The sequence below is a fragment of the Camelina sativa genome, chromosome 19 (assembly GCF_030686135.1).
Source record: "Camelina sativa cultivar CO46 ecotype springtype chromosome 19, ASM3068613v1".
NCBI classification, from domain to species: Eukaryota; Viridiplantae; Streptophyta; class Magnoliopsida; order Brassicales; family Brassicaceae; genus Camelina; species Camelina sativa.
In genome coordinates, this window is record NC_141898.1 from 24,359,450 (window position 1) to 24,384,041 (window position 24,592).

Below are 24,592 nucleotides of genomic sequence, written 5' to 3' on the forward strand. Positions count from 1 at the left end.
CACTTACTTAAGTTAGAAAATAAATATTAATATAATCAGTTTATAAAATATTAATTTTCATATAGTGTTCATATTTTGTAAAACTATGTTGGACAATGAAATTTTAAAATAAGTACAATGTCTACTATATCTCTTTTTTTTTTCCGGCAAATCAAATATATTGAAATAAAAAAATGTTTACATAATACATAAGCATGTCAAGTGTTACCTAGGGCGTATTTGTGGTGTGATGAGTATGAACATCTCTATCCTTTAAATTGTAGGCACAATGGCAGGCGTAATGGGCAGGAAAAACATTTTAAAAGTTTGTCTCATATGTAGACATTTCTGTCTTGGAATTTAGATCCAAGAATCAAAAACCTTGTGGAAGCTACATGCTTTAAATACTTTTTAAGTATTCCCAAGAGGGCACCTAATCTGAATATGAAGCTCATCACCGTTCTAGCAAAGTTTTATGGCGTAGAACATTACACTTTTGCTTTTGGAGAGAGAAATGGTAGTAAATTCTATGTAGATATCTGACTTGAAGATATCTTATATAGTACTGGAATTCCAATTGATGGGTGACAGATATTTAATTTGAATTTTTATGCTTAATCTGAATTTTTATTTAATTTTAATTTTTGATTGTTATGCTCTATTTGAATTCAGGTATCTGGATATGAGGATCAATATCCCTACCGTACAATTATGGAACACCTAAAAGTTACAGAAGATGAGCCTCGCAGCTTGCTTTATCAATATGAGGGACAAAACTCTCTCACCATCTATCTCAAGAAGCTGCGATCTAGATTTGAAAACGGTGCCAGTTGAAGCGGATGATTTCGATGCCTTACCGAAAGACATATCTTTTATTTTTGGTGGGGAGTTTGCTTTTTTCAAAAACAACATAAAGTGTATCTCCTATATATCTACCCTTACTTGGAGATTCAGTGAATTACTATGATTGGGGAGCAGCGACGTTTGCATTCATTAAGCAAGGATTAAAATCAATGAGGAATGATCTTGCAATCTATAAGACCTGACAATTCTCTGGTTTTGGGTATGCTTTGATGGTATGTGTGAAACCAGTAAAACACATAATTAGCCACTTTGTTACATAATAAAATAGAGATATTCTTTCGTAAGCTTGTTTTCTCTAGATTTCTTGTCAAAATCTCTGATAGATAACTTGATCGGTTTCAAAATCTTGTTAATGACTAACTTTGAAATCAATGTTTATATAATAACTAGATCAGGACCCGCCCAATGTGCGGGTTTAAAGTTTTATAAATAACGTTGTGTATAAGTCTTATTTTTGCTATAATATATTGATTTATATTCATTTACAAATCTTTTATGTATGTCACCATTATAAGCGTATTTTTAACACCTAGATATATTGTATGTTACAAATATATTCTTTACCACCACCTAGAAAATGTTTATATGAACAACTGTTATATATGTCTTTTTACTTTCACTTTTGCATAGTTTTTTTAATTACTAAAATTATTGGCTCAAAAAATATTTTGAAGAAAAAATATATTACATGGTATACTAATCAATGATGTAACATTACAATAGTGTATGACCAATCATAAAAAGAACCTCGGCTCCGCCCTTCTCCCTTGCGTCCAACCTCCTCCACCATGGAGAGAACTTTGACTCCACCTTCCTCCCTTGGGGAGATAACCTTGCGTCCAACCTCCTCCACCGTCCTCTCTTGGGAAGATAACCTTGCGTCCAACCTCCTCCACCATAGAGAGAACATGGTCACGTCTTTTAGGTATCTAAAAATGGCTTGCTCCGACAACCAATGAAACTAAAGACCATTTTCTAACGTCATAAAATCTTTTGATAGCAACTAATATTAAATTTTCTAATGTATTCGTGGAAGTATCTTTGACATACCGTGATGTAGCCTTTGTCTCTGGAACGCCCGGACGGCCACCTTGCTTAGTGAGCCCCATGTCCACTCTCAGTCTATGGGCCCACCTTTCTCAGTGGGCCCCACGTCTACTTCTGCCCACCCATATCCGACGGCCGGTTTGTTAAGTCCGAGAGACTTTAAATACTTACCCCTATAAATCACCATATGATCTTTTGAGTTCTCTTAGGACCCTTAATCGAAAAGATAAGTGCACTTTGGTGATATAGGTGACCAAATCGATTCTTGTAAACCTATCCGCCAACTAGGGTGTCACAGTCTCTGAACTCCTATGGATCTATCAACAACAATTTATGTTTTTCCAATCTATCTATGTTTGTTGTAAGCTTGTGTTTGATTAGCCTATTTTATCTAACCATTAGGTTAGCTTATATTTTTTATCTCCCTTTGGGATTGAATGAATAGTACCAATTATGTTTGCACAAAAAGGGTCTATGACCAACCAATCAAGGTTGAAAAAATAGAAGAAAATTAGTTTGACATAAATAAAGAAATAATAGAAAATTAGAATCACGATAATATATGAATTCCAAATAATTCAAAGGTGAAAAGATAAATTAAATAAAACAATCTAAAAATACTGCATTAAATTTTAAAATACAGTATTTAAAAAAGAAGACGCATATATTAATCTTTTTTGTCAATATATTAATATTACCTATTACAAACTGAGAAAAAAGAGTAAGTAGGAGAAATTTTGGTTTAAAAAATAAGAAAAATTTACCTTTCCATAAAAAAAGTTTTACCAATAGAACAAAGTTGAAAGTAATCTTTTTGAATAAATTATTTTGTTATATGAAAAGTATGAGACAATCTATGTTTATATAGAAGTGAGTATTAACAAAATTTAGAATTAATAATTAACTGTATGTTTTCCTTAATCCCATTTCTATTTTTTTTTGTAGAATTAATAATTATCTTTTTACATTTTTAATATTGTTTAAGACAAAATATTTTGTTTTTGTTGTAATCTCAAATCCTTTCTATTAAATATTAACTTTTACACATGTCAAAATCTCAGATTGGTATAAACTTGACACATGTCAAAATCTTGTTAATGACTAACTTTCAAAACCTAACTTTATATAATAAAACATTATTTTTGAAAATCATATTAAGTTAATAATTTAATATATTGAAAAAAAATTGAATATAAAAATAATTTGTATAGTGTCTTATATATTTTCTTAAGACTCTTTTACTTTTATTTTTAAATATTAACAAGTATAGAATTGACAAATGTTGACATACACGTGTAGCAATATGAGTTAGCTACTTTGAAAACCAAAGGGAAAAAAAGCATAAAAATATCCCATTTACAATTAGAGGTGTAAAAATGGATCAACTCAACTCAAACCAAACCATGAACCTTAATGAGTTAACAAAATTTAATTATTCTAATGAGTTCACGAATAAAATAGGCTAATTGGTTTAGTAGATCAACTGAATTGAGTTGCAATGAGTAATAGTTTAATCATTTAATCCATCAATTCTATTTTTATCGAGTGAAATGGTTAAATCGGTTAAATATAACCAAAAATCTGTAAAGCAATCAAAATGTATAAACCGATTAATGGTTTGATTTTTTTTTCCCAAAACAGCTTCATCGTGATTTGATGAGAAAAATAGAATTTGGATCGGATCTTTGCCGGCGGGAACCAGACAGCTGGTTCGCTCCTCTCATCCTCGCCTGAGTTCAGGTTTGTTTCTTCTCTCGTACTCTCTCTCTCTCCCTCTCTCCGTCTGTCTTGGTGTCTTTGTCTCTCTCTCGGTCTCTCTGTTTTTTTCTGGGTTTTGATATCTGAGAAACAAATTGACTCTGGGTTTTGATTTTTTCTGGGATTTGATATCTTAGAATCGCTACTCTCGGTGTTTTGTGTATCTATGTTTGGTGGTGTATTCAAGTTTTAAACAATTGTATAGGAAACTGGATTGCTTGTTAGATTACTTGTGTTTGTTGTTTTAATGTTCATTATTTAGCTTCTTTGGATAATCGAGAAGACTATATATATATATATATATATATATATATATGATGCCATGTCTAATGTTGCAAGAGAAGTTGACTTTTGGTAGACAGACTCAGCGAGCCTCTCCTTGTAATTATCATAAGCTCCTGTTGCATATGCTCTTCGTTTAGACCAATAATGGCCTCTAAAATAAAAGCACCCGACAATTGTGTGATTCCTCAAAGCATCTCCTTATGCTTCTGAATTTCTTTTTCCATAACTAAAATTCTTCTCTGTGACAAATGGATGCTCAAGAAGGAGTTTGGGTTCCAGAAGCTTACTTTTGTTTATTTTCATGTCTCATGTTATCCCAAGACAACATCATGGGTGAATAATAGTGATTGTTGTTCGTGGGATGGTATCACGTGTGTGATGCTACGTCAGGCAATGTTGTCGGAAGTTCCAGCTGTCTCCATGGCCAGCTGTCTCCATGGCCAACTTAGACTACTTCATCTCCGTGACTTGAACCTGGCATATAACAATTTCACTGGTTCGCCAATCCCAGCTGGTTTTGATAAACTGATGGAGCTATAAAGACTTAACCTCGCCCGTTCATCATTTTCAGGCCCAACTCCAACCAATCTTCTTCAACTAACCAATTTGGTGCCTCTCGATCTTTCTTATTCATCTTTTGCTATTGATGAATCTTTTCTTCGTCTACTTGCTCAAAACTTTGAGTAACCCTTAGAGAACTGAATATGAGCTTCTCGAACATTTCCTCAAAAGTTCCAAATGAGTTTTCAAACATGTCGTCTCTAAGATTGCTACATCTTGTCGAGGTGCAACCTACTTGGAGAGTTTCCAAGCAGTATCTTTCTGATCCCCAAGTTAGAGTCCATTGCCTTAGACTACAATCTAAATCTGAGAGGCAACCTTCCCATTTTTCATGAAAATAACTCTTTGTTTGAGATAAGCCTTTACAACACAGCTTTTTCAGGTACCATACCCGACTCCATTGGTAGCCTCAAACATTTGGTTTCTTTGACCCTTTCCTATTCTAACTTCTTATGAATGTTTTCCAAGTCCCGAAACTTGTTTTTCAGCTTCGATAGTGCAGAACTTCCTGATCCCTGAATTGTAGCTTCCTCGAGTTCTTTCAATGAACCAAGCAACTCGTGGTTTTCTTGTTCCAGTTTTCCATTCTTATACTTCATCTCTTTAAGATACGTCTCTCTGCCAGCCAAATGATAAAGTTGTGTTCTATCGTCTTGTAGACTACAATATACTATTTGAAATATTAAATTGCACATTATAATTAGGATAAGTATTTTTCTTCCAACAAAAAAAAACTATTTATTAAAACATTCTAAAACCAAAGTTTAATAAGATTTGATATTTAACACACAACATTGCAAGGGTTTTTGGTGTTCAATGCTGAGTTATGTGTGTTTTGGTTCACCTTTTGCCCAAAAAAAAAAAAGTGTGTTTTGGTTCACCTACTAAACCGGTTCGTTGGAAGGCAAGGTGAACCGACATGTCATACATAAATGAACCAACCCAGCGGGTTTGTTTTCTTTTTTCAATCTTCTTCTCCTTCGATCCCCAAATCAAAAAGTTTCTGAGACGAACAACCCCAATTGGTTGATTTATTATATACTCTGATCTTCGGAAATGGCAGCTGCGGAAGAGTCAAAGATGTCTCCGGCGAATTCGTTTGGTTCTGTCGTTCTCGGCGGTACGTTTGATCGATTACACGATGGGCATCGAATGTTCCTTAAGGTAAATTTGGTATTTTTATTTTCTTCGATTTATTGAGAATCCAAGTAGTATTTTGAATTGTTTGTGGTGAAATATATAAAATCAGGCGGCTGCAGAGTTGGCCAGGGATCGGATCGTAGTTGGAGTATGTGATGGTCCTATGTTGGCCAACAAGCAAGTAAGCAATCACACCTTCAATCTCTGTTTTGTATATATATGTAGCTAAGTTAAGTTGCTTTGATTGATTTCGACTTGGAGTGATGTTGTTACTTATGAGAATATTGCAAAAAAGAAGAACCTTTGAACTGATCTTTGCTATAAAGTCTGAAACTTTTATGCTTTGTTGATGACTTCTTTCGAGGTCTCATTTCATTCTTTTGTGGATACAGTTCACTGAAATGATACAACCCATTGAAGAAAGGATGAGTAATGTGGAGAACTATGTCAAGGTAAATTTCATCTTAAAGTGGAATATTGTCATCAAGTTTCATATACATCTACATAGTCTTCTTCTTCAATGGAATGTTTACATTGAATCATTTAATGTGAAAGGAGAGTGTGTAGATGAAATAGGCTATCACGTGAGTTTACGTTTCTCCATGTTCTTCTTGTGTAGTCTATCAAGCCCGAGCTGGTTGTACAAGCTGAACCTATTACGGATCCGTATGGTCCTTCTATTGTTGATGAAAATTTGGAAGCTATTGTTGTCAGGTTTTTACCATCTATCTGTTGATCTTTTTTGCATATGTTCTTCTATTCCATTTCCATGTTTATAGGCTCTTGTAACTAAACATCATCTACAGCAAAGAGACATTACCTGGTGGCTTGTCAGTCAACAGAAAAAGAGCAGAAAGAGGGCTTTCACAACTTAAGGTTTGTTACTTTTATTCCACCAGTGATTGTGACCTCCTGATGCATTTTAAGATCTTCAACCATCACTTGAACCAATCTTTCTTGGACATGCTTGTACAGATTGAAGTTGTGGAAATAGTTTCTGATGGATCTAGTGGAAATAAGATAAGTTCGAGTACCCTGAGGAAGTTGGAGGCTGAGAAAGCCGAGAAACAAAAACAACCCGCAGAAGAAAAAACATTGTAAACTCATCATGCTTAAACTCTCAACTTTGTTTGTAACTTAATACACTTATGTATACTTCAAAATGCTGTAAATTGGCTGAAACAGATCAATAAAGGTCCAAGCTTTGCATTCCCTAACTCGGAACAAGAACTAGTCATATGTAAAATCAACTTTGTTTGTTATTAGGATACGTTTGTGTGCATTCATTAGATTGATATTCCTCGCAACATCAATAAAGGTCAAGACTTTTGCATACCTTTTGGCTGAAACGGTCTCGTTTTTGTTTGTATGTTAGAAAACGACAACGTTTACAAAGGAAACATGAAGAAGCCAAGTCGGAACAGAAACGTTTTCAACAACGGCTCTTTTGTGATTAATAAAAGAGCAATTTTTTGAATAACAAATCTTTGGAAACTGAAAAATCGGATTCTTGTAGATCTTCTTTATAACTTCCCCATATCTCTTCCTTCTCTTTTAAAATTTGAATCATTCTTCTGATATCACAAAGGAGCGCACAGAGAGAGAAAGAGAGAGAGAAGCGACGTTGAGAGAGAAACGGTTCCTTGATTAACAAGCACTTCTTAGGTAATGATCTCTGATCTCTTCTTCTTTTTCTTCGATCTTTAGGGTTTCTTAGTTTCAGCCATTGTTGAATCGCTTCTACTCTCTCTCTTTTGCAGTTCTTTCTCCCGGAGATACTGAAACATCCCGTTTCAGAGATAACGAAGATCCTTACTCTGTTTCACAAACCCATCACCGTAAACATCTGTTCTGTTCTTATCTCCTCTGTTTCGTTTCGATTCTTCACATTGATTTTGGTGAATTCTCAGTTTCTTTTTTCTGTTTCTTGTTCTAGGGTTTACAAGAGAAGATGAATGATCTAATGACGAAATCGTTCTTAAGTTATGTTGAATTGAAGAAACAAGCGAAGAAAGATATGGAATCTGATCGTGATTTGGAGAAAGGTGAAGACTTTAAGTTCGATTTCAGCCCAGCGGATGAAGAGAACCTCTCTGGTTTCTTTCAAGAAATCGAAACCATCAAAACCCTAATCGAAGAGATCACTCATCTCTTACTCGATCTCCAAAACCTAAACGAAGAGACCAAATCTACTCACAGCGCCAAGATCTTACGCGGGTTAAGAGACAGGATGGAATCAAACATCGTCACCATCTCTCGCAAGGCCAACAGAGTCAAAACCCTAATCGAGGCTTTGGAGAAGAGCAACGTCGCGAACCGTGCGAGTTTCAAGGAAGGGTCTTGCGTGTACAGGACAAGAACTTCGATTACTAATGGAGTTAGGGCGAAACTGAGAGATACGATGAGTGAGTTCCATCGTCTGAGGGAAAGGATCTTTGCTGATTACAGAGAAGATCTCAAAAGGAAGTATTTTTTAGCGACTGGTGAAGAACCAAGTAATGAGGACATGGAGAAGATGATCTCTGGATCAGGGTCTGGTTCTGATTTGGTTAAGACGTTTGAAGTGAGGCCAGAGATGGATTTGAAGACTAAAGAGAGACATGAAGCAGTGAATGATATCAAGAGGAGTCTTAACAGGCTTCATCAAGTGTTTCTTGACATGGCTGTTCTTGTTGAGACTCAAGGAGATCGGATTGATGACATTGAAGCTAATGTGGCTAATGCAGGGAGCTATGTCAGTGGAGGAACCAACAGTTTGTACTATGCTAATCAGATAAAGAAGAAGACTAAGAGTTGGGTTCTTTGGGTTTCGGTTTTGGGTGTTCTTATTCTCCTTGTATGTGTCATCTCAATGCTTGCTTCTCGTTGAGTGTTCTTGAGGAGAGATTAGGTTGCTTATTCTGTTCTTTTGAATGATCTCAACTTGAGAGATACTGCGCTGGTCTAATCTCTATTCAGTAGATGTTTTTCATGATTTGTGTATGATCAGAAACTTTATGTTTTGAAACTATGAAATTTCTTGACTCTGTATTTGAATTTCAGGTTTTGATTTGATGAATCTTTCTTTGTCCAGAGATCTTTTGTGTTGATCGTATAACCAAACTTGAATTGACTGGCTTAACTTAAGAGACAAGTACACGAGATAATGTTTCTATTGGACTAGTTAGATATCTGAAGTGTTCTGAATCGAGACAATAGTTTATATAATTAATTGACAAGATTGGACTACTACTAGTAGAGTAGAGAGATTTCAACAAGAATCAAACAAAATTTGGTGAGATTTGACAAAGATGTGGTACAAACAATAGAAAACAAGCAAGCTAATGGAAATGGAAATGGAAATGGACGAAGTTTTAAAATTGGTTAACTTAACTGTTAAACCTATTATTAAGTTGGTTTACTAATTAGTACACAACAACTAGTTGATTCTCTTTTAGATTAGATGATTGGCTGATCACTTGCTGTTTCAGTTACTTTTTGCATCTACCATTTACGTCAACTAGTCAGTAAACCAAGGTATACTAAAATTTTCAATTGACTAGCAGATTTTGAGAACATTGACTAAGAAAAGAGTGATGGGGTAATGGTTTAAGAGAATTGACAAGTGTAAGATGGCAAAAACATATGGTTCCCAATCTAATCAAAATTTTATCAATCCCAAATGGACAAACACACAAAACTGGAATCAATACCCATCATGCTTTTTCTTCTTCTTTTCTTTATGGACCCATACACATAACTTACATATGCATTTGTGAATTACATAATATCTACTTCACACTTTGTATACACAAATATTTATGAGTGTATATATATATAGGATAGTATTGTGGTTAATGGTCCACACACACCAAACATGAGCCACTCCCTCTTAAGTTTTAATTAGTCCTCCTGATTGTAATTTTCAATGATTCATGTATTTAGCTTTTAAAATGTAATGATTCTCATCTTCTAAAAAGCCTTTTGCTTAGTATCTATCATAGCCTCTTCAGTCGCTTCAACATCATCATAACTTTAATGGAGAGGATGTGGTGAATAACTAATACTTATATGTCAAGATGAATGGAATTAATCATTACGATTCATTAGACTGAATTTTGTAACATTGCAAAGGTAAAATGAAGGAACATATAGAAGAAAAAAAAACTAAATTACAAAATATTACTGTAGAAAGTTGATTTTTTTTTTTTTTAATTTTTGGAAAAAAAAGAAAGAAAACTAACCTTTTTATTTACTCTTTAAAGTTTTTTTTTAGGTGAAGTTTAAAGTTCAAATTTTAGTATTAACATAACTGTGTTTTATTTAACGAAAATCATTAAAATAATTCTATAATTTACTCATTGGAACTAAGCTATATTCAAAATTTTCTCGAATATTACCAAAAAATTTCTACCCAGTTACTGAATCATAAAAGTTACCGAAGAATTTTAGTAAAAAGATTTTCGAGCATTAGTGGAATCCACTGAAATGGACTTCTCAAAAGATTTTTGTTGTTGTTGTTGTATAAATTCATTTCTGGTCAACATCTTTAAGTCTTTGGAAGATAAATGTCAATTTCATCATCTGCCCCTTCACCCAAATTACCAAGAAAAATAATATAGTTTTGGCTACAAATTAAATCTAGAAACTGATGCAGTATTATTTGGATTCTACAAATTAAATCTACATATTTTTCTATTTTTAATGTGAGATATAAAATATTAGTGGAGATCAGTTTAATCTAAATATAGTGTTTGGAGTAAGATTAAAGTACCATTGAAGCTGGTCTTAAAACATTAACAACATGCTTCTTTGTTATAGTAATATTTTGTAGGTTTTTCCATGAACTCTATCAATGCTAAACATTCACGATCAATTGTAGGTTTCAAAGGCATAATTAAAAAATGTAATAGTGATTTGTACTAGTGTTGTTATTGTGTTAATGTTCATATAAGTATCATGTTATTTGCAGAAAATTACTATTTTGATTTAAGATAATTAATTAGTTATAATAGTTTTTCAGAAAATCAATCATATGGCTATGGTGGTGGAGAATAATTATATTTTTCGGGTATACGATTCATTAGGTTTTGTAGGTACCACATAACAAAAGTCATCAAAAATTTAATATGTCAGTAATTGACAAACAAATGTATGAAAAAGTTGATTAGGTGGCTGGTGGCATATTGATATACTGTTCCCAAATATCAAAAAATTATAATATCACCACTTCCTAGAGTTTGATCTTTACCACCTGTATCAAGCTTTGAAATTTCTGAACCACACTTTCTCATATATAATTATGATATCACTTCATAGATCGTTTGATCTTAATTACCACCTGTATCAAGCTTTGAAGTTTTTGAAGCAGACTTTCTCATATATAATTAAATGTATAGATTGGGTAAAACAATAAATATATGCATGGTGTCAAAATGGGTGGCTTGAGAGAGACAGAGAGATCTAGTATGAAGTTTAAATTATGTGAATTGATACATCATATATACATGCGTGATGTGTGTATCATTTATAAAATATTTCACATTGTTGGATAAGGAGGTCAAACAAAAAAAATATGAAGGAAGTACGTATGTTCAAGGAAATATTATTTGTGTTTAGCACAAATATAATTTCTCTTGTCAACGAAATATATTTTTAGGTATGGAGAATGGATTAGAACTAGATTTGTTGACTTTATCTTGTAATTACCATTTTCATATATATATATATATAACAAATATATTTTCATGAAAATAAATGAAAACAAAACATTTAAGGTCAGAAAAAATACAAACATTAATTAGATACAATAAAACATAAAGAAAAAACATTGATAAAAAGTTTTGTAACTCAAGCAAGTAACTAACTATTACAAAACGAGTTGATGGTCGTATCCAAGCGTACTAACGTATATGCAATTGTCCACCGATTACGAGAAGTTGTCTGGAGGGGAATATATAATTGGATTAAGAAAGAAAACTAAAGTTGAATATCGTACTTAGCAAGAGAATATGTACTTTTTGTTAAAGAAATAGAGAATATGTTATGGATGTGGATTAGACTAAGTTAAGCCTAATTATAAGAATAGTGTTAGACTAATTATTGATTGGCTTGACATCCTGATTGCGACTTTTCATAAAATAAGAGATATTTATCATGAAAATGAAATAAAATGAGCATTCTATGTCTTATGAAAAACCCAAAGATAATATCTCCAACTTCTATCTAAATAAAGAAAACATTGGTAACAAAACAGTTTCATAAGAAGAAGATAATAACTATAAAGGTTCATAAGACAGATGTTTTATCCAACTTATAGTTATTAGTAAGAAATTAACGGACGAAAACATATGAGTTGTATTTTCCAATCTATTGAACTGAAAACCAAAAAAAAAAAAAAAACAGTAATATCTCGACTTGTTTTGTTAATTTTTTTTTCTTAAAGCTTTATTTTGTCGGCTAATTCTAAAGGGTTTCTTGATATAAATAGTAATATTATTTACCAACCAAATATGTTATTGCCACATGCAGTAAGTCATTATAAATTGAAGCCAGGGGTCTTATTATCATACAATGCTTCTAATAAATTATTTAACTAACTAAAGAACTAAACTTTATTAGATGTTAAAAATATATTTTCCGACAAAAACTATATTCTTAATAATAGTATTAAAAAAATTTAATTACAATTTGGAGTTTTCTATCTGCCCTTTAAACGTTTCTTTGAAAACTATAAGAAAAAGCGAAGACTTCGGATCCTTTCTTTCTCAAATTTGTAAGAAGAGAGAGAGAGAGAGAGAGAGAGGTTACGTTTTGGTGGTGACCACTTCTTTTATTTTGTTACCTGCGGTGAGATCGGCGGCGGACTCAAGACGACGGGAGTCATGCCGAGATAGTCACTGGCGAATCCGTTCTTCTTCTTCTTCTCCGGAGACGACGAGAGCATCGAAGAATCTGTCAAGAAAACAGCCAATGTTTGCCTCTGTTTCTTCTTTTTCTCTCGACGATATTGTCTCTCGGATCCGGTGAAGAGAAGCTGCCCGCTGATCTCATCTTTGCAGTTTTTAAAAGTTTTCGTCTTTTGAATCCGTCGATTTCATTTGAGGTTTGTTTTCATTTCTCTTTAACATTTGGGGAAGAAGGCTCTTCTTCTTCTTCTTCCTCTGTTTCTGGATCTGTTGTGTTTTCTGAATTGGATTTGAGGAGCTTCAATGGTTAATAAGTTGGGAGTAATGTGAATCTGAGATTGTTCAAGATTGGGTCTCATGTGCATAGATCATGTTTTTATCTTTTGGGTTTGTCAAAGTGTCTAGCTTTAGATTATAAAAACCTCAACTTTGATTGCAAATCCCAACTTTGTATGTCAAAAGTGTTGAGCTTTTGTTTTGTTTCCTTTAATTTGGCGTTGATGAAGCATTTATAAAAATATGAACTTTGTGTGACTGCAGTTATTGGTATGCTGAAAAGAGATGTCCTTGAAAAGCATCCTTCGTGATCTGAAGGAAGTGAGGGATGGACTTGGAGGTATCTCGAAGCGTAGTTGGTCAAAGTCGTCTCACATTGCTCCTGATCAAACAACACCACCTCTGGAAAACATCCCGCAGAGCCCATGGGCTTCTTTGCCGCCTGAGTTGCTTCACGACATAATCCGGAGGGTTGAAGAGAGTGAGACGTCTTGGCCTGCTCGAGCTGCCGTGGTCTCTTGTGCTTCCGTCTGTAAATCATGGAGAGGAATCACTATGGAGATTGTGAAGATCCCTGAGCAGTGTGGGAAGCTCACTTTTCCAATCTCATTGAAACAGGTAAAGAAAGTTAACTTACCGGTTCTTTCTTCACATCATCATCTTCAAAGCTCTCATCATCATCTTCAAAGCTCTCTGTAGAGCTGCTCATGTTTGCTTATCTAAACTTCTTGTTTGATTGTGAGCAGCCGGGGCCTCGAGACTCTCCTATTCAATGCTTTATTAAGAGGAACAGAACAACAGCTACATATATTCTCTACTATGGCTTGATGCCTTGTGAGTGAGATCTTTATTTCAAGTTTAAGAAATTGCTGTTCAACGATGTGGTTGTTCTGACGATATTGATCACTTTGTGAGTTTCAGCTGAGACAGAGAACGACAAACTGTTGTTAGCAGCAAGAAGGATTAGAAGAGCGACGTGCACGGATTTTATAATCTCACTATCTGCTAAAAACTTCTCACGCAGCAGCAGCACTTATGTTGGCAAATTAAGGTAACTGTCCCTAGTTCCACCTGCATCAAGTCTTAACCATCGAAAGCTCCTTTTTCTAAAGAGTCTGTACTTATATTGTGGGATAGGTCTGGTTTTCTTGGAACCAAGTTCACAATATATGACAACCAAACAGCATCATCCACAACACAAGCTCAACCTAACAGAAGGCTTCACCCCAAGCAAGCGGCCCCTAAGTTACCTGCCAATAGCTCTACCGTAGGAAACATTACCTACGAGCTCAATGTTCTTCGCACAAGGGGACCTAGAAGAATGCATTGCGCTATGGATTCTATACCCCTCTCTTCTGTTATTGCTGAACCATCAGTAGTTCAAGGCATAAAAGAGGAAGTATCATCCTCGCCTTCACCAAAAGGAAAAACCAGCGCAACAGACAGAGAGGTCCCTGATATCTCCCCAAGCTTAAGAGATCAGCCGCTGGTTCTCAAAAACAAATCCCCACGATGGCACGAGCAATTGCAGTGCTGGTGCCTCAACTTCAAGGGGAGGGTGACCGTGGCTTCAGTTAAAAACTTTCAGCTTGTGGCAGACATTGACACTTCATTGGAAGCGCCGCCTGAAGAACATGAGAGAGTGATTTTACAGTTTGGCAAAATCGGTAAGGACATTTTCACCATGGATTATCGCTACCCTCTCTCTGCTTTTCAAGCCTTTGCTATATGCATCAGCAGCTTTGACACCAAACCGGCTTGTGAAGGGTAAAGTTAACCCCCTTGAGTATAATCCATCTCCGCAAATCGTCATAGAAGGCTTTTCTTATCTTTAGGTTTCAATGTTCAATTCACGAAAAGTTCTTTGTATGTAGAATGTTGTAGCTCTTTTGAACTATGCTTCTGTTTGATGGGGCACTCGGTGGATAAGCTTAATGATGTTATATTATATCCAATGTAATATATAAACAGAAGCCATTACAAACAACATATAAAACTCTTGAGCTTCAAAACCTAACGTGACTACAGACTCTTCCCCCCAATACCAGTGGTCTCTTTCACAGTCCATGTCCTTCATACTCTTCCTGCCCAAAGGTTCTCATCTCAGTGTTGAATAAGTCAGAAACTCCATTGACGTAAACTGAAATGGTTGGCGGGGAATAGGATTTCTGCAATTGCAAAGAGCAAGGAGTCACGCCAAGGCAATCACAATTTTAAATCAAAGCATATAATGTGCACAGTTTAAGTGAAGGAGAAATGGGACTCACGGTCTAGGGCCGTAAACTTTGATCTGGCGGATATGAGTGTCTCTCCCGTTGAGATGATTCGACAAAATGGCTATTTGCAACATAAATGTATTGACAAAAGTTTCCCTGAGAAGAGAGCACAAAATGGTTAAAAGTTACCAGCTCAATGCGTAGTAGTAACAAACAGAAACAAATCATTCATGACAGCAGAAGTTAGTTTAGACCTTTACTAAGTGAAACCTCAAAAAGCTAATACAACTTGCTAGCTAAAGACATGTCTAAACTTGGTAGCTAGCAGATTTTCTCTAATCAGAGAACTAACATTGTAGCAAACACCTCTCCTCATCTTTATCAGCAGCTAGCTAGATTCTTGTAACGAAACAACCACAGAGCCATAATTTGAATAAGAAACAAACATACCGTGGATCAGTTCCAGAGAGAGATAAGCAAACCCAACCAGTTGGTTTAACAAGCTCCACACTTTTAATCTCCTAAACAATGAAAGAGTAACACACAACATGAAATATCAATCCATCATCAGAAGTTAGATTCTCTAAGCAAAAGCTATATTACCTTTAAGTTATGAAAACCATCACCAGCTCGAATAGAGATTTTACTAGGCGTGTAGCTCTCATCAAGCTTAAAGTCAACATACAGAACCACTAACTTTCAAAATTCAAAACAAAAAGGGGTTACTCAAAATCAAAATACCCAAAGATAACAAAACGAAAGATCTAATAAGCGAACAGATTCACAAAACCATACCTGCAATTTCACTTTCTTCTGGAATTGAATGTTAATCAGATGTGGTTGTAACCCATCTGATCTACAAAATCAGAAACAAAAAAAAATATAAAGTCGAATCATTTGAGTAAATAGAGAGAGATGAAATTTAAAGGGTTTTTTTTTTTGGTCTCAACTGCCAATAAGTCTCGAGATTGTCGTCGCGGAGAGTGGTGACGCCATTGCCAGGCTTACAAGAGCTCACGCTCCAAGCTGCGTTTTTGCTCATCTCTCTCAGATCGTCTTCTATTATTAGCTTATCGTTTCCTCCTCTGATCTTTCCTTCTTCTTCCGATTCCGATGACTCTGTCGCCATAGCTCACCCCTCTCCGAGATCTTAGATTCGATATTTGAGAATCGTACACCTAAAACCCTCCAACGAGGTTTTGAATTTGTCTTCTCTCTCTCTGGCTCATAGAAAAATGTCGTGTCGTTAATGAGCGCTTGAAACGGCATTATGTTTGTTATTGTTAAATGGAAACGACAAAAAAACGATCATTATGTTTGTTACTCAGATAGTTTATTTTCTGAGTAAAAGAGAGAAGTTTAGGGGATAGGGCAAAAAAAAAAAAATTACCCAAAATATTGATTTAAGTTTTCGGTTTGGTTTTGGTTTCGCTTACATAGGTAATCAAACGCAGTTCGGACCGAACACGTCGGACCAATCTGTCTGCAGCACCATTCTGAGTACGTGGAATTAACACAGAGCAAAAGAAGTAAATTCCTTTTTGTCAAGCTGAATCGCATCCATATAAGGCTTGACAGCTGGCCACTCAGAGGACGAAGACACCATCTTCATCAAATCGGAGCAGTCTGTAAGGAAAACGACATTCTGATTATCCGCTCCAATCATACATCTCATCGCCCAAACTAGTGCTTCAACCTCGGCATGTAGAAGAGAAAGGCTACGTCGAAGATTGGCAGCCCCCATGGTCGGTGATTCCCCCGCCGGTGGCGAGCAATACCAACCTTTACCTACAAATGGATTAGTCGCTTTCCAAGAACCATCCACATAACACAAATAACTGGTGTTATGTTGACCAGATACCCTGTCACCCTTGTGTCCCTGGAATTTCTCGGTTTTGGTTTCCTCTAAAATTCTTTTCGGTTATACTTGTTAAATTTATTTTGGTTTCGGTTTTGGTTTGGTTCTTTTTTAAACAATAAAATTGTTCATTTTTTTTACCATAAAATTGTTCATTTTTTTGGTTTTTTAATTGATATAATACAACTTGTTTGGTTAGAGGTTAATTTTTACAATCTTTGTTTCTTTTTCTCGGTGATTTAAGGTATTTGAGTAAATTTCTGAATCAAATTATTTTTATTTTAGAAACTTTCTATTCATATTGAACAGAGGAAATTAAAAACTCTTTGAAAACTTATATAATTCATAGTTTAATATTTATTTAAAAAACATGTTGCAATGTACGAACAGTTTCATAGATTCTAAATCAAGGATACTACAATTCAAGATAAACAACTAATGTCATTTTTTTTTTGGGTAGAAAATTCATAAAATAAATTAAAATAACTGAAACCAAACCGAACCGAATTATAGATATTTTTATTTTTACAAGTGGATAAACTGTAACCAAACCGAATTATATATCGTTTCTATATGGTTTTATAAAAAATCAATAAACTGAAAAAGTTAAACCAAAACCAAACCAGAAAACCATCCGTTAACAAGATGTGTAACTTGCATACGATAGGATGGTCAGTCTGCTAGTGACCAGCGACAGTGACGATGACAAATAACTATTTTATGTTTGTACCGCAGCCATTAGCAAATAGCAACTAAAGACAACGAGAGCGAGAAGCGATAACGACAACGACTAGTCATTCATTTAAAATTTCAAACGTTAAAAGAGTTGTAAGCAACAAAAATTTTATGTTGTGAATTGTTAAAATCTATCACTGGAAATTATTATTTAACCAATAATTACAAAACGAACAAGAAGTAATCACTACTTTTGCTGGTGGCTAAAAAATATGTCGTTGTTAAAAACTGCTAAATGAACAAGCAAAATTGATATTTACTTATTTTTTTATAAAGTATAATAGCCATCTTCATAGGATTGCGATTCAATATCATTGATATTAGAAAGAAAAAAAATCGACGAATATCAAATCTAAAATCCAGACTAATTCTTGGAGCATTTGCTATTCTTAAAATTTAAACTTCTAATTCTAATGCTTCTCTCAGGCATAGTAATAACAGTGTTCCTTAACTATTAGGTGATAGAATTCACATTTTATCAAATTAAATAAAAATCATTTAAGATCATTGATATATACAATCAGTTTAATAAAATTTTAAGTAAGGGTCTGACTGGTTAAAACGCTGCGGTTGCGGTTGCAGTTGCGGGAGATTGCAGAAGCGGGCGATTGCGGTTTCAAGCGTTATTAAGCGTTTTGAACGACTGGTTTAGCGGTTTAAAATTGGTGCGTTTGCGGGAGGTTTAGGATTGGTTGACCAGCGGGTGCAATAGCGGTTGGAACATAATAAATGTGATATCTAATATATAAATGTTTAAAAACACCAAAAATTTTATTAAACTTGATTTATAATTAAAATTTATTAAAATAATAATTATTCAAAACAAAATTCATATTGAGATACTTATTCTTTTATGCATTTGGCTTTTCACCAAGATTTTAATCAAGTAATTTGATAAATGACAAAACATATGCTTTAGATCGTAGATCTTTTCTCTTTTCTCTTAGATCGTGGGTCAGTAGTTGCATCGGTAGGAATGGTCAAGTGAGAGTTGAGAAGAGTCACTGGTGATTTGTATTAATATTTTTCACAAATAATCTTATTTTCTTAAATTTCTGATGAAATATTATATTTATTTAGATTTTTTTGAACTTATGTGCGATGTGCCATTAAATTTACATCAAGTTTTTCGGGTTATTGTTAATTGGAATATTATTTTCTTCTAATTGTTTATTTTATAATCTATGTAATCGTATCCGTACTTCATTTTCTCCCATCCTTAACGAGTAAAATGGTTAGATAGAAAATATATATATAAAAAATTTCATTATCATTGATTTCTTTTAAGTTTTTTTACAAAAAAAAAAAAATCCAACTGCAATCGCCCGCGACCGCAAACGCTTGCGGGAAGCAGCTTTTGGAATTCAGTGGTTTAGAGCGGTTGGGAGCGATTAGGAGCGATTGAAAGCGGTTTATGTGATTGGTTCCAATCGCTAGCAACCGCTACCACCCGCAAACGCAGCATTTGCGGGAGGTAGCGGAAGAACCAGTCAACACCTAAATATATACAAAACTAAAGTTGCATATAAAAAAAATTATGATAACGACACCTCCGTAATATTTCCTTTTTAGAAATATCAAATAATGTAGTAGAAATTTCCAAATACTTCAAAAAGAAAAGAAAAAGGGATGGATAATAAAAACCATAGGAACCGAAAGAACAAAAGAAGGTCCACTTTGGTTAAAAATCTCTGCAACCACAATGATTCCCACTCTTTGTGGTTCTCATTCTCCATTCTTCGATCCTCCCAAATCTCCTAACTACTCCTACTATTCAAAAACTACCTCCAGTTTCATTTTTGGTTATGGATAATATCTTGTCATAGATCTTGTCAAAATCAGACAGTTCATGGATTAGATCATTGGTTGGAAAAATTGATATGAGGAAAGAACATTGACGTACCCACTTGTTAGCTTGAAAGCTACTTTCAAAAAACATATTATGATATTATATATAGATGGAGAAAGCTTGTGTCAGCATCAGTAACATTATACATATCCCTATAGCAGTATAGTAATAGATTTGTAGTACATTGATCAAGTTGGAAAAGAGAACAGTAAGCTGAAAATTTAAGGGTTTTTTTTTGTTTCTCCATCATATAGATGCATGAATGTTCGCTTTCTCAAATTATCCATAGGCGCATCCGGATAAAACATTATATATGTGGAATAATGTAACGAAAACTAAAGTTAAAATGAAATAGTTACATCTAAAATGCTCTTGTTTCTGCATAAGATGATGTACGAGTTTAGACTTAAAACTTCTTAGCTATAAAAAAAAAAAAAGGAAGAAAACATACAATATTATTCTTTGAATTAAAATTGTATCTTATTTTAGACCCAAATTTCAAAATCATGTTTTGGTGACAACACTGAAAATTCTATATTTTTATTATTTTACTATTATGATAATTATTATTTTAGCATTTAACTCAGTAAAAATAATTTTGATGCTAAATAACTATCCGAGAAAAGTTATTTTCAATTTAACCAACAGTTTAATTTGATCATTTATATCATCATAAACTAAAACTGAAAATTAGTTCATACAGTATAAAATAATATTTTAGTTATTTTATTGTAAAGTATGATCATAAGAAAAACTATTAGCTTGTGAAAATATTTCACATTTTATGATGTTTGCCATTTACAACAATCCTACTTCGAATATATAAATAATCCCTCACGAATCTTTAAACTGTCAGTTTCCATTCTTTTTTTTTTGTTCATCCAAATGTGAAATGTGCATTGAGAGTCATCCCGGATTCGACAGCCATATTCAGCATCTTGATGTTGTTCATTTTTAAAACCAATATTTGCATTCGGAAGTAATTAATATCCCGATGTGAAGTTGTTCGTTTGTGATTTTTATAGGAAAAAACTCTCAATACAATCATATATAATAAAAATTTCCATGTTTTTAAGCTTAAATTTTTTTTCTTACGATCATATTAATTAGTTTTACAGTAAATTAGCTAAAACATAATTTATATCCAATAAATAAAATTATATATGGAGATAAAATCGACATTGATGAACTTGGCCATCCAAAGCCTAGACCTAATAACTCTCTATATCCATACCCTTCAAATGCGAACATATTGATGGATACATGTCGTTGATAATGGAATCATAGAAAGATCGGAACTTTTACAAGTTGCAGAAAAAAATAGAAACAATAAAATGTTTAATAATTTTCTTAGATATTTATATATCCAAAAAATAATAACAAGAAATGTAATCACCACAAGAGTTTTTTTTTTCTCTTTCTTCTACACATATGACATATCTATAAGTCCTATAAAAACATATTTAACTATCTCTCTATATATTATATAGTTATACACAAAGATTGATGGCAACAAGACCATTGGATTGCTATCTCCAGTTCTTCTAGTTTAAATATCAGAAAACAAGATAATGTGGCTGGACTCTTTTTGTTTTCCCAAGAATCGTTCCTAATACTGAAACCCAAGGCTAGATGTGTTGTAGAGACCCTGTGACTGAGATTCCCAGCTTGCAGATGGCTGAAACACAGAGACAAGACAGGGTTACTTCCTAGACAAGGAACAAGAACTCAGAATTATCAGACAAGTTTTTTAGTTTCATGTATAGTTGTGCTTACAGCTTCAATGGATGTCGTTTGGTTCGGGTTTATCGCAGATAAATCTAGAGAGCCTTGCTGGTCTAACGGAAACAATGGCACATCAACCATTATGGAGTGCTTTGATGAACCAACAACATTTGTAAAGTAAGCCTGAAACTGAAATTACATTTATGATGATAAGTTCTTGAGTAATAGCAATTTGATCTTGAGGTTCTAGAGAGTGTGTCTTTACCTGTTTAACAGATACATCTTCCACAGCAAGCTCGAGTTCTGGGTTCAAGACAGCGAGTTTCATCGACAAGAACTGCACAATTTGCCCATGAAGAATTAGACTTGTTCTCTTTGGTTAGTAGTGAAATGAAGTAACAGAGAAATAATGGTTTTATTACTTACCTCGACTTGTCTCTGAAGACATTGAACATAATTGATGATCTCATCAAGCATACCAGCTTTTCCAGTGACCTTGTTGCATCCAGGCACAATATCTTGCAGATATTTCATCTTCTTACTGATCTTTTCTCTTCTTGCCTGCAAATCCAAATCCAGTCAGAAACCCTAGATATATCTTTCTTCTTGTATCACAAGAAACTTCTCTGAAACACTATCTATTACCCTTTCTGCCAAGCTGTGTCTGTCAGTGGCTTGCCCTCGTCGAGCTCTCACGTGTATATAATCTAATTTCGGAATTTTCGAAACTTCCTTCAATGTCTCCTTTGAAGTCTCTGAAGATGCTTCTCTGTTTCTCATGTTTGATTTTCCTTTCATGCTTGACTCTGTATCAGCCTCTACTTTGATCTTCTTCTCTGTCTTTTCCTCTTCCCTTGTCTTTACCTGAGACATTATTAATAATATATATCAAAACCCATGTCTCAAAACATAACTTCAATTACCCAAAATTTGATCTTACAAACCTCTTGTTTTCTCTTGTTCTTCAAGGAAATGGGTCTGTCTTCTTCAGTACCATTCTTCAACAATACTTCCATTGTATCCACTGGTTCCATCTGGCAGCTGCTTGTTCTTGAAATGCAGCCATCCATAGCTTCATGTTGAGGACCATAACCCATGTTATAGTTTGGTCCAAAACCAGATCTAATCATTTGAAATTGGCTGAAACTACCCTGTAACAACTCATCATTGTTACTTCCATGGAACTGAAGTATCTGATGAAGAAGTTCAGGTGAATTATTACTGCTCTGTGACACAACTTGTTGTTGTTGCTGTTGCACCCATTTAAGCCTTTCAAGTACAGACATGTCCATGGAGTTCAAGGACAAGCTTTCTTGAGAGACAAGACCTTCCAACATATTGCTTCTCTGAAATAATATTTCAACTTCTATTTATATATATGATCTTATAAAGTGAGACCAAAAGTACAAATAGAATAGAGAAGGTGAAGAGAAAAGCTGAGTTTTTTTTTGGTGGGTTTAAAAGCAAAAGAGGATTTGCTATAAATGTATGAAGAAGAAGAGATTTAGGTTATGTATAATTGTTGCTTTGAGTGATTGCTTAGAAAAGATGAAAGAGGTGGGAGAAACTAATCCATTGATATCATTCTTCTTAGCTTTAAATAGAAAACAACATTGACCCACACACATAAGGTCCCCTACTTCTTATGTTTTCTATTTTCCTTTTTAAATTTATAAATGATATTTTTTGGTATCATGTATGTTATCTTACCTCTAGAAATAAATACTTACCAATACAAAAATGGTACCACACGTTTTTTATACGCCACAACTTTTTTATACGTACCCTTGAAACATATGGTTTCTATGTAGCAATCACAATAGTTTTGTTTTTCTTATCTATAAAGTCTTAACATAAAAATAGTAACGGATTTGGGAGACCTAATGTTGCAAAATGAAATTCGTGTAGCAAATATATGATAATATTACGGAGATGGTCGAAGTGTAGTAGATATGTGATCATCACAAAGGACAGTTAGATAGCTTAAACGTTAGCGTTGGTGGATAAATCGGGTCCAGCGAGCGTTTGAGACACTTGACTATGACTACGAGAAAAAATAGAGGCTCAAGAACAAATTGCATAAAAAATAGTAGTAAAGATTCGGTATCTAAGGGAGAGAGGGACATAAATTGATGATAAAAGTAAAGGTTGGGAGCAAAGAAGGTGAGAGGAGCAAGGAGTGGGGTCTAAGTAACATAACCCACACCATGTGGGCATGTCCTTATGAAAACTAAATTTAGAGGTTCTTTATCCCTTCTTGTGTGTGTGTATGTGTTATGTTTTCTTATTTTCTTCTTTTCTTGCCCTTTCAAGTTTGTGAGAGGAGCTTATATGATGACATATGTATTTTGGGGTTGGATGGTAGAATATAAGATAGTCAGATTAATTGAATTTAGACCAAACTAAAATATAGAAAAATTGATTGTTTCAAAGAAACTTTAAACTCACAAAGTGAATCCAAACAAACTACATTCAACCGATGTAACAAAACTTATATTAAAAAAATGGTTTTTTAGCAAAACAATACATTTTGGAAACATAATAGGTTTTATAGTACAATTACTATTTAAAATTAGAAAAATCCTCCATATGTACTGTTTGTATAATACAGATGGTGTGAGATAGAAAAAATGTGGGATTGGGTTTCAATGTACAAAATTACGAGTAAGGGTCTCCTTGTTTTTGGATTTTTTTTTCCATCACATTCCTCTTTTCCTAATTATCTAAATATTTATTAATATGTCTTTTGTTTCCAAATTCTTTCCACATAAAAAAATCTATGTTTTTTCTTTATAATTTGATATGCATTTTGTTTGATGATTTTATTTAACAATATTAAATATTTTTTACATTTTTGTATCCGTACACTTTTTTAAGTATACAGATGTTTATACACCTTATAATGTGTACAGATGCTTGTACACATTATTAAGTGTACATACGTAATTTGTTTGATAATTAGAGTTTCAAATGTGTGTACTGCAATGGTTTTGTAAAAATTACATCTGTACACTTAATAATGTGTACAGACATCTGTACACTTGTGTCTAAAGATCTATACACTTAAAAGAAGTACAAACATCTGTACACTTAATTATGTGTACACACATCTGTACACTTAATAAGGTGTAAAGGTATCTGTACACTTAAAAATGTATACAGATACAAAAAGATGTATATAATATATTTAAAAATTATTAAACAAAATTCATATCAAATTGTAAAGAAAAAAATATAGATTTTTGTGTATCTAAGAAGTTTTCTAAAAAAAAATTATATCAATAATTATTTGAGAAATCAAGAAATAGGGAGAAAAAAGGTACAATGGCAGTAAATGTAATTAATAAGACTGTTGAATGGCAAAAAAGAGAAGAGAAAACAGGCCAACAGTGTCATATGTGGGTTTCTCTAA

At 33.8% G+C, this 24,592-nt stretch overlaps 4 protein-coding genes and 1 pseudogene across 12 annotated transcripts; 3 read left to right on the top strand and 2 right to left on the bottom strand.

The window, feature by feature from the left end:
• The first annotated feature begins 3,380 nt into the window (after nt 1-3,380).
• On the top strand, nt 3,381-6,851 carry LOC104768208 (phosphopantetheine adenylyltransferase). Of its 7 annotated transcripts, none has more exons than XM_087503192.1 (8): nt 3,425-3,630; nt 4,255-5,443; nt 5,558-5,658; nt 5,744-5,815; nt 6,027-6,086; nt 6,254-6,348; nt 6,441-6,510; nt 6,610-6,851. In XM_087503192.1, exons 3-8 carry the CDS (start codon nt 5,575-5,577, stop codon nt 6,733-6,735), a joined length of 507 nt encoding a protein of 168 aa, XP_087359318.1. In that variant the 5' UTR covers nt 3,425-3,630; nt 4,255-5,443; nt 5,558-5,574; the 3' UTR covers nt 6,736-6,851. The 7 variants fall into 7 exon arrangements, with proteins under 7 accessions (XP_087359317.1, XP_087359318.1, XP_087359322.1 ...); XM_087503193.1 differs by lacking the exon at nt 3,425-3,630 and having other exon boundaries at nt 4,456-4,876; nt 4,963-5,443; XM_087503194.1 differs by lacking the exon at nt 3,425-3,630 and having other exon boundaries at nt 4,503-4,876; nt 5,361-5,443.
• Nucleotides 6,852-7,009: 158 nt separating this feature from the next.
• On the top strand, nt 7,010-8,708 carry LOC147920953 (syntaxin-112 pseudogene; annotated as a pseudogene). Its single transcript, XR_015591668.1, has 3 exons — nt 7,010-7,299; nt 7,395-7,472; nt 7,571-8,708. The product of XR_015591668.1 is annotated as a syntaxin-112 pseudogene (transcript).
• Nucleotides 8,709-12,183: 3,475 nt separating this feature from the next.
• On the top strand, nt 12,184-14,809 carry LOC104767188 (tubby-like F-box protein 2). The gene is made up of 5 exons (XM_010491231.3): nt 12,184-12,718; nt 13,062-13,415; nt 13,544-13,631; nt 13,719-13,848; nt 13,935-14,809. Exons 2-5 carry the CDS (start codon nt 13,083-13,085, stop codon nt 14,566-14,568), a joined length of 1,185 nt encoding a protein of 394 aa, XP_010489533.1. The 5' UTR covers nt 12,184-12,718; nt 13,062-13,082; the 3' UTR covers nt 14,569-14,809.
• On the bottom strand, nt 14,724-16,267 carry LOC104767187 (anaphase-promoting complex subunit 10). Its single transcript, XM_010491230.3, has 6 exons — nt 15,964-16,267; nt 15,809-15,869; nt 15,617-15,709; nt 15,464-15,534; nt 15,065-15,169; nt 14,724-14,965 (listed from the first exon to the last, which is right to left on the bottom strand). The coding sequence occupies exons 1-6, from the start codon at nt 16,140-16,142 to the stop codon at nt 14,896-14,898; spliced, it is 579 nt and encodes a 192-aa protein (XP_010489532.1). The 5' UTR covers nt 16,143-16,267; the 3' UTR covers nt 14,724-14,895.
• Nucleotides 16,268-20,790: 4,523 nt separating this feature from the next.
• On the bottom strand, nt 20,791-22,802 carry LOC104767189 (transcription factor HBI1). Of its 2 annotated transcripts, none has more exons than XM_010491233.3 (6): nt 22,125-22,802; nt 21,826-22,044; nt 21,607-21,741; nt 21,446-21,517; nt 21,232-21,369; nt 20,791-21,133 (listed from the first exon to the last, which is right to left on the bottom strand). In XM_010491233.3, exons 1-6 carry the CDS (start codon nt 22,515-22,517, stop codon nt 21,065-21,067), a joined length of 1,026 nt encoding a protein of 341 aa, XP_010489535.2. In that variant the 5' UTR covers nt 22,518-22,802; the 3' UTR covers nt 20,791-21,064. The 2 variants fall into 2 exon arrangements, with proteins under 2 accessions (XP_010489535.2, XP_010489536.2); XM_010491234.3 differs by having other exon boundaries at nt 21,232-21,363; nt 22,125-22,792.
• Between the last annotated feature and the right edge of the window lie 1,790 nt (nt 22,803-24,592).